This window comes from Clinocottus analis, unplaced genomic scaffold (genome assembly GCF_023055335.1).
Source record: "Clinocottus analis isolate CAN_PGR_092001 unplaced genomic scaffold, fCliAna1.0.p SCAF_11, whole genome shotgun sequence".
Classification (NCBI taxonomy): Eukaryota; Metazoa; Chordata; class Actinopteri; order Perciformes; family Cottidae; genus Clinocottus; species Clinocottus analis.
The window spans coordinates 21,053,342-21,063,341 of NW_027175832.1; the positions used below are offsets into that span (position 1 = coordinate 21,053,342).

Sequence of the window (10,000 nt, forward strand, 5' to 3'; positions counted from 1 at the left end):
GAAATAGATTTCAACAAAGATTTTAAACATTATTCAGAAAAATACAAAAGTCATACATATATATCAAATATATATATGTATATATATATATATATATATATATATATATATATATATATATACATATATATCATATAGATAGATAGATAGATAGATAGATAGATAGATAGATAGATCGATAGATCGATAGATAGAGATATATACAGACAGACAGCAGTACAATATTACCGATCCGTAATATGATGGTACATTATTAAACATAATACATACAGCAGTATCATGACACCAACATGAATAATGTATTATATTGTGATGGTATTTTACTAAACATTATAATAGAAGAAAGGATCAGGAAGGGAAAGCAGGGCCTACCCCAGGCTGTTCTCAGCGGGGGAGGCGAACTGCTGATTCGGACTGGGGACATCGTCGGACGGTGGAAAGAGCACTTTGAGGAACTCCTGAACCCGGCCAACATGTCCCCTGGGGAGGGGGCAGTGCCTGAAGACCTTGGGGTGGGTGCACCCATATCTCTGGCAGAGGTCACTAAGGTAGTTAAAGAGCTCCTCGGTGGCAAGGCGCCGGGGGTGGATGAAATCCGCCCTGAGATGCTGAAAGCGCTGGACATTGCTGGGCTGTCTTGGCTGACACGCCTTTTCAGTGTCGCATGGGGGTCGGGAACAGTGCCCATGGACTGGCAGACCGGGGTGGTGGTTCCCATCTTCAAGAAGGGGGACCGGAGAGTGTGCTCGAACTATCGAGGTATCACACTGCTCAGCCTCCCGGGAAAAGCTTATGCCAGGGTGCTGGAAAGGAGGCTCCAGGGTGCTGGAAAGGAGGCTCCAGGGTGCTGGAAAGGAGGCTCCAGGGTGCTGGAAAGGAGACTCCAGGGTGCTGGAAAGGAGGCTCCAGGTGCTGGAAAGGAGGCTCCGACCGCTTGTCGAACCTCGGATTCAAGAGGAGCAGTGCAGATTCAGTCCCGGTCGTGGACCAGTGGACCAGCTCTTTACCCTTGCGGGACTACTGGAGGGGTCTTGGGAGTTTGCCCAACCAGTCTACATGTGCTTTGTGGACTTGGAGAAGGCTTTCGACCGGGTCCCTCGGGGGGTTCAGTGGGGGGTGCTGCAGGAGTACGGGGTGCCGGATCCGTTGGCACGGGCTATCCGGTCTCTATACGCCTGCAGTAGGAGTTGCGTTCGTATCCTCGGCAGTAAGTCAGACACGTTCCTGGTGGGTGTTGGCCTCCGCCATGGCTGCCCTTTATCACCGGTCCTGTTTGTGACCTTCATGGACAGGATTTCTCGGCGCAGCCGTGGGGCGGAGGCGATCCGGTTCGGGGGCCTCGGGATCGCCTCTCTGCTGTTTACAGATGATGTGGTCCTGTTTGCTTCCTCGGACCGTGACCTCCAGCATTCGCTGGGGCATTTTGCAGCCGAGTGTGAAGCGGCAGGGATGAGGGTTAGCGCCTCCAAATCCGAGGCCATGGTTCTCTGCCGGAAACCGGTGGATTGCTCCCTCCAGGTGGGGACAACATGCCTGCCCCAAGCGAAGGAGTTCAAGTACCTCTGGGTCTTGTTCACGAGTGAGGGTAAGGTGGAGCGGGAGATGGACAGGCGGATCGGTGCGGCTGCAGCAGTAAAACGGGCGCTGTACCGGTCCGTCTTGGTGAAGAGGGAGCTAAGTCGGAAGGCGAAGCTCTCCATTTACTGGTCGGTCTACGTTCCAACCCTCACCTATGGTCACAAACTCTGGGTCGTGACCGAAAGAACGAGGTCGCGGATACAAGCGGCCGAAATGAGCTTCCTCCGTAGGGTGGCCGGGCTCAGCCTTAGAGATAGGGTAAGGAGCTCGGACATCAGGAGGGAGCTTGGAGTCGAGCCGCTGCTCCTTCGTATCGAAAGGAGTCAGCTGAGGTGGTTCGGGCATCTAATCCGGATGCCTCCTGGACGCCTCCCATTAGAGGTCTTCCAGGCACGTCCAACTGGGAAGAGGCCCCGGGGAAGACCCAGGACACGCTGGAGGGATTATATCTCCCGGCTGGCCTGGGAACGTCTCGGGGTCCCCCGGAACGAGCTGGAAAATGTTGCAGGTGAGAGGGAAGCCTGGGTCAGTCTGCTGGGTGCTGCCACTGCGACCCGACCCGGATAAGCAGATGAAAATGGATGGATGGATGAAGAGTGCCATTGATTTGATTTTTAGCAGCAAATTAACAATGATTGATGATAAATTTACACGTAACGTAAGCTCACGCAATGTATGCTCATCAATAATATTTACTCAATAATTACACATAAAAGACACAAAAATCTCATAATTTAGAAGAAATTAGTGTTAGCTTGAGAGTCATGTGAATATATATATATATATATATATATATATATATATATATATATATATATATATATATATGTATATATATATATATATATATATGTATATATATATATATATGTATATATATATATATATATATATATATATATATACATATATAAAAAAGAATTTTGCCATGTAATATTTTATATTTTACATCGCGGAACAATAATCATTTAGACAATATATGAGATAAAAGTGGAAATGCATCCGCTCTGATCGCTCACAGGAACCTTCGTCTTCTCTTTCAACACGATCATATTTCTGGAGCTTGAAGGTTTCATTGTGACGAACCACACGATGCATAAAAAGGAGCTTTCATAGTTTTCATACAACAGATGAACACAACTCTGTGTCCCGGCCTTGAACGCATCACGGCATGAGCTCAGCAGCGTCACAGTGGGAACGTTCCCCTCTACGCTGACGATGTCGCTGTCTCCACACACGCCCTCTGGAGGCCTCGCAGCTCGTCCTGGTTGGTCCTCGCTCTGCAGCAGAGCTCCACTTCTCTGCACCGATGCTCAGCATGCTCTTCCTCCCGGCCGCGGCTCTGTGCTGCCTGCTTTCAGGTGAGTGTTTCCCAGCCAATCAGGAGCCAGCGAGCTGCACCTGTGACACACACCGTGACGCTCACCTCCACCTGTCTGTTGCTCTACAGCGCTGGAGGCCGAGGCTGCACACCTGATTCAGGATGACTTAACGATGACCAGGAGGGGCGGAAGGAAAGTCTCCTTCAGCTGCCGAGGCACTGATCAGTGTGATAGTGATTATGTATTCTGGTACCAGAAGACAGACACAGGAACATTCACACTGATTCTGCGCATTGATAAAAGTAATGGTTACATATATAAAGGATACGATCATCCTCAGGAAAATGATTTCTCAGCTGTAAGAAAGCAGAACGGCTGTGAGTTGCAGATCCAGCAGGTGAAACCCTCTCATGCAGCTCGGTACTTCTGCTCCTGTTGGTTCCACAGTGAGAACTGATTCCTGCAGCCTGAACAAAAACCAGAGGAGCAGATGTTAGAAACAGGAAGAGAGCAGCAACCACAGCTCAGCCTTACGGTTCACTCTTTATTATTGTTGTTTCCCTCAGCGAGGACAACGAGAGGCTCAAGGATCAAACCATTATAATTCATCATGCAAATTAAATCCTGCAGATGGAATAAAGTCTCCTCACAAGGCCGAGCTGCTCTTCCTGTGTCTCCTATACAAAGGAGATGAGGTTCCTCTGTAGGGCTCGGCCTTAGAGATAGAGTAAGGAGATGAGGTTCCTCTGTAGGGCTCAGCCTTAGAGATAGAGTAAGGAGATGAGGTTCCTCTGTAGGGCTCAGCCTTAGGGATAGAGTAAGGAGATGAGGTTCCTCCGTAGGGCTCGGCCTTAGGGATAGAGTAAGGAGATGAGGTTCCTCTGTAGGGCTCAGCCTTAGAGATAGAGTAAGGAGATGAGGTTCCTCTGTAGGGCTCAGCCTTAGAGATAGAGTAAGGAGATGAGGTTCCTCTGTAGGGCTCGGCCTTAGAGATAGAGTAAGGAGATGAGGTTCCTCTGTAGGGCTCGGCCTTAGAGATAGAGTAAGAGATGAGGTTCCTCTGTAGGGCTCGGCCTTAGAGATAGAGTAAGGAGATGAGGTTCCTCTGTAGGGCTCGGCCTTAGAGATAGAGTAAGGAGATGAGGTTCCTCTTTAGGGCTCAGCCTTAGAGATAGAGTAAGGAGATGCGGTTCCTCTGTAGGGCTCAGCCTTAGAGATAGAGTAAGGAGATGAGGTTCCTCTGTAGGGCTCGGCCTTAGAGATAGAGTAAGGAGATGAGGTTCCTCTGTAGGGCTCGGCCTTAGAGATAGAGTAAGAGATGAGGTTCCTCTGTAGGGCTCGGCCTTAGAGATAGAGTAAGGAGATGAGGTTCCTCTGTAGGGCTCGGCCTTAGAGATAGAGTAAGGAGATGAGGTTCCTCTTTAGGGCTCAGCCTTAGAGATAGAGTAAGGAGATGCGGTTCCTCTGTAGGGCTCGGCCTTAGAGATAGAGTAAGAGATGAGGTTCCTCTGTAGGGCTCGGCCTTAGAGATAGAGTAAGGAGATGAGGTTCCTCTGTAGGGCTCGGCCTTAGAGATAGAGTAAGGAGATGAGGTTCCTCTTTAGGGCTCAGCCTTAGAGATAGAGTAAGGAGATGCGGTTCCTCTGTAGGGCTCAGCCTTAGAGATAGAGTAAGGAGATGAGGTTCCTCTGTAGGGCTCGGCCTTAGAGATAGAGTAAGGAGATGAGGTTCCTCTGTAGGGCTCGGCCTTAGAGATAGAGTAAGAGATGAGGTTCCTCTGTAGGGCTCGGCCTTAGAGATAGAGTAAGGAGATGAGGTTCCTCTGTAGGGCTCGGCCTTAGAGATAGAGTAAGGAGATGAGGTTCCTCTTTAGGGCTCAGCCTTAGAGATAGAGTAAGGAGATGCGGTTCCTCTGTAGGGCTCAGCCTTAGAGATAGAGTAAGGAGATGAGGTTCCTCTGTAGGGCTCGGCCTTAGAGATAGAGTAAGGAGATGAGGTTCCTCTGTAGGGCTCGGCCTTAGAGATAGAGTAAGGAGATGAGGTTCCTCTGTAGGGCTCGGCCTTAGAGATAGAGTAAGGAGATGAGGTTCCTCTGTAGTGAAACTCCTTCATTGTTCGTTCACCTCAGCAGAGGTTTTAGTATCACTGAGTTTCACTGTGTGAAGTATGGATATGATTATATCTTTGGCTCTGGAACTGAACTCTATGTAACAGGTAAGAATAAACTATTTATTTCTTAACTTCAGTTGATTAAACAGTTAAAATGTGTTTTATGTTCACATGTTAGTGTTTTCATCTTCATAAAGAAACATTAAAAAGGTTAAAAGTTATGATTAATTTCCGTAAGAGAATAAACTGATTCACTGATATTTTTTTTTTTATTAAATAAAACTGAAAAAATAATTAAAGATTATTGATCGTCTCACTTAATCAGCAACATCTAACATTAGAATATAAGTGATATTCAAATTAATTGCCAGTAAATGTATTTTCAAAGCGTAGAACTATAAATATATTATATATACGATACTTAATACATTATTTATTAATGGTAATACCAGCTTTATGCCATTTATATTTATTATGATACAAATGTCTCAAATGTCTTTTCCTGGAAGATATATTTATGTATGAAGCCAACCTGATACTGAATAAGATATTATATATATATATATATATATATATATATATATATATATATACTGAATAAGATATTATATATATATATATATATATATATATATATTATATATATATATATATATATATATATATATATATATATATATTATATATATATATATATATAATATCTTATTCAGTATCAGATCATATATATATATATATATATATATATATATATATATATATATATGTATGTATGTATGTATGTATGTATGTATGTATGTATGTATGTATGTATGTATATATATATATATATATATATATATATATGTATGTATGTATATGTATATATATATATATATATACATATATATATTCTTCTTATTTTTTGAATGTTTCTATTTATGATAGAGGATGAAATATAAAGGCACAAATATTTGTATTTAGTCGCTTAAATATTTAAAATAATTGTAAAATAGTGTTCTTTATTATTATGTATCATATTAATTAATATTAATTAATATTTCTTTATGTATTCATGTTGAACTCATTTTATTTCACCTTTGATGAATTCATTGTAGTCGAGTATAGAAATTATTATTATGAAGACGAAACATAAACAATTTACATTTCTGAACATTTCATTGTAGTTCGCTATTAAAATAAAATAATATGACAATTAATATATTCATAGGTTATTTATTTTAATTGTATTGTTTGTTTATTTCTTCTCAGGTATTAATACATTCCTTGCATTTAATTTTATAAAGAAATATTTTATTCAAATGATTGATTGATGTTAAAATTGTTATGAAAGATGTAAAAAACAATATTGCTGTAAGTGTTAATTCTATTGTTAAATAAATAATCTGTTATATTTTGTAGAGAAAAACTTTCATTAAATTAAGATACATGCATTAATTATTTCACATGATATTATGTTATTAGTAATAATATAGTATAATTCATGATATAATATGATAAGATATTATATAAAGTGCTTTACGATCATTAATTATATTTAATTATACTTGATTTGATTTGTTAATACTATCTTATTATACATTATATCATACTATATCATTATATTGTATTTTACAATATAAAGTTATAATATACTGTATTGTATTGTTGTGTATGTTATTTTAATGTATTGTATAATACAACATGATATTATATTTGATTTGGATTGCATCATAATGTATTGTATTTCATTATATTCCATAATATTATATTGCATTATTTCATATTTCATTATAGTGTATTGTATTATATTATATTTTAATGTATTGTTTTGTATTGTACTATGTTACATTATATTGTGTAATGTTACATTCCATTATATTATATTATATAACTATATTTCATTATTTTATCTTTCCTCATAGTGCATTACATTACATTATATTCCACTTGGTTGTATCATATATTGTATTATATTTCATCGTTAGTAATAATACTGTTGGTAACCTCAGCTGAGCCCGTGGTGAAGCCCGTGGTGAGCGTGTACCCAGCAGTACCCAGAGTGCACCTGGAGGGGAGGAGCCTCCTGCTGTGCGTGGCCTCCGCCATGTTCCCTCCTCAGGTCCGGTTCTCCTGGAGGAGGCGAAAGCAGAACGGTCCTCTGGAGGCGCTGCCCCCTGCTGAGGGAGAGCAGCTGCAGCTCAGGGAGGCCGGACGCAGCGCCGCCATCTTGCTGCTCCATCAGCAGAGCGGCGGCTACAAATACCGCTGCTACGCCCACCACGAGGCCGGAGAGGTGGAGGCCTCGACAGAGCAAGGTGATGGAGCCTCAGGGAGGTGTTCAGTAGAGTCAGCTCCATGAGGAGGCCCAACAGAGCCAGGTGGAGGAGGAGGTGTTCAGTAGAGTCAGCTCCATGAGGAGGCCCAACAGAGCCAGGTGGTGGAGGAGGTGTTCAGTAGAGTCAGCTCCATGAGGAGGCCCAACAGAGCCAGGTGGAGGAGGTGTTCAGTAGAGTCAGCTCCATGAGGAGGCCCAACAGAGCCAGGTGGAGGTGTTCAGTAGAGTCAGCTCCATGAGGAGGCCCAACAGAGCCAGGTGGTGGAGGAGGTGTTCAGTAGAGTCAGCTCCATGAGGAGGCCCAACAGAGCCAGGTGGAGGTGTTCAGTAGAGTCAGCTCCATGAGGAGGCCCAACTGAGCCAGGTGGAGGAGGTGTTCAGTAGAGTCAGCTCCATGAGGAGGCCCAACAGAGCCAGGTGGTGGAGGAGGTGTTCAGTAGAGTCAGCTCCATGAGGAGGCCCAACAGAGCCAGGTGGAGGAGGTGTTCAGTAGAGTCAGCTCCATGAGGAGGCCCAACAGAGCCAAGTGGTGGAGGTGTTCAGTAGAGTCAGCTCCATGAGGAGGCCCAACAGAGCCAGGTGGAGGAGGAGGTGTTCAGTAGAGTCAGCTCCATGAGGAGGCCCAACAGAGCCAGGTGGAGGAGGAGGTGTTCAGTAGAGTCAGCTCCATGAGGAGGCCCAACAGAGCCAGGTGGAGGAGGAGGTGTTCAGTAGAGTCAGCTCCATGAGGAGGCCCAACAGAGCCAGGTGGAGGAGGAGGTGTTCAGTAGAGTCAGCTCCATGAGGAGGCCCAACAGAGCCAGGTGGAGGAGGAGGTGTTCAGTAGAGTCAGCTCCATGAGGAGGCCCAACAGAGCCAGGTGGAGGAGGAGGTGTTCAGTAGAGTCAGCTCCATGAGGACATGTTTCATATCTCCTGTGAAGACATTAGTAATATTGTACGTAGTGTTATAGATGATGAGCAGCCTCACCACAACATGCACTTCTCTTCTGTTTCAGAGGTTCGTTCCCCTCCACCCCCTACCCTTCCTCCTACTCCTCCTCCTCCTCCTCCTACTCCTCCTACTCTTCCTCCTCCTCCTCCTCCTCCTACTCCTCTTCCTCAGGTGAAGCTGCTCTGCTTGCTGTACTCGGGTCTGATCGTGAAGAGTCTGCTGTTCTGCTGTGGACTCTTTCTGCTGCTCAGAGACCAGAGCGGCTGCTCCCGTGCTGGCTGAAGCCTCCACTGGTTTATACTGGTTCATACTGGTTTATACTGGTTCATACTGGTTCATACTGGTTTATGTAGTGACGTGATGTTTATGAACTGTGTCTTTCACGTTGAGATGTAATAATCATAAAGATATGAACACACCTTTATGCTCCTGTGTTCATAGTTACTGAGTGTAACTCTGTGTATTATTTTCATATTTAGAGTTTTTATACTTTAATTGCATAATAAAGTCAAACTGTTTGGTAGATATTATATTTTTTATCATGTTCTTCTTTCTTGAGTTTCTCTTTAATTCATATTTCAGGTTCGTCAGCGTCACATTGTCAATAAAGTGTTTCATCAACATTCCTGTTTGGTTCTTGTTTATTGTTCATAGTAAATAATAATACATCATAATTATAATCAGACACAGAATCCACTTGGTTGGTGTCTGGATGTAGTTTTTAGACTGATGTAGAGGAAGATGTGAGTATAAGTACACAGCTAATCAAGTACAGCTAAACAAAAAAACTAATTCATACACACTATTATACACATATATGTAATATATATTTATATATATATATATATATATATATATATATATCTCTATATATACATATAGATATATATATAGATATATGTATGTATATATATATATATATATATATATATATATATATATATATATATATATATATATATATATATATATATAGATATATATATATAGCTATAGATATGTATATAAATATATGTATATATATGTGTATTTATACATACATGAAGAAGTCCGTGGGTTCAGAGTCGTCTCTCTGTGTGGAGGTAAAGCTCTACATTAACCTGAAAAATACAAAAGTCATACATTGTAGAATTATATTTTTTAAATATATTATGACATAATTCAGTTCATAATATGTTGTACATATATATGTATATAAATATATCTGTGTGTGTACAGATGTGTAATATTGTGCTGCTATATGTAAATGTATATAAATATGTATATTAATTAATATGTATATTAATAGTATATAAATATAATATAAACATATATATATATATGTATTATATATATATGTTTATATTATATTTACATACAGCAGCACAATATTACCGATGTGTAATATGATGGTACATTATGATTGATGATTAATTAACACTTATATTAATTATGAATAATGAACATTTATTTGTTCCGCTCTTAAAAATAAGCTAAAGTTTATTTATTTGTTTATTGCACAAAGTTTTGTATTCACTTAAAATATAAATAACTGTATATATTTATTAATATTGCCTCACAGCAAGAGCTCAGCCTGGGTTCAGTTACCTCAGCAGTTCAGTCTATAACCCAGTTTAGACCAGTATGAACCAGTATGAAGCAGTATGAACCAGTATGAACCAGTATGAAGCATAGACCAGTATGAACCAGTATAAAGTATGAACCAGTATGAAGCATAGACCAGTATGAACCAGTATAAAGT

The 10,000-nt window shown here is 41.3% G+C and overlaps 1 protein-coding gene across 1 annotated transcript; it reads left to right on the forward strand.

The window, feature by feature from the left end:
• The first annotated feature begins 2,896 nt into the window (after nt 1-2,896).
• On the forward strand, nt 2,897-8,541 carry LOC137803043 (immunoglobulin lambda-1 light chain-like). The gene is made up of 5 exons (XM_068601299.1): nt 2,897-2,939; nt 3,029-3,334; nt 5,034-5,114; nt 7,001-7,306; nt 8,324-8,541. The coding sequence occupies exons 1-5, from the start codon at nt 2,897-2,899 to the stop codon at nt 8,539-8,541; spliced, it is 954 nt and encodes a 317-aa protein (XP_068457400.1).
• Nucleotides 8,542-10,000: the final 1,459 nt, after the last annotated feature.

Bases quoted from the DNA above. Each gene is read 5' to 3' on its own strand.
- LOC137803043 (XM_068601299.1), top strand. From the start codon at position 2,897: ATGCTCTTCCTCCCGGCCGCGGCTCTGTGCTGCCTGCTTTCAG. The intron at 2,940-3,028 runs GTGAGTGTTTCC...GTTGCTCTACAG, and splicing joins TCTGTGCTGCCTGCTTTCAG to CGCTGGAGGCCGAGGCTGCA. The intron at 3,335-5,033 runs GTTGGTTCCACA...ACCTCAGCAGAG, and splicing joins AGCTCGGTACTTCTGCTCCT to GTTTTAGTATCACTGAGTTT.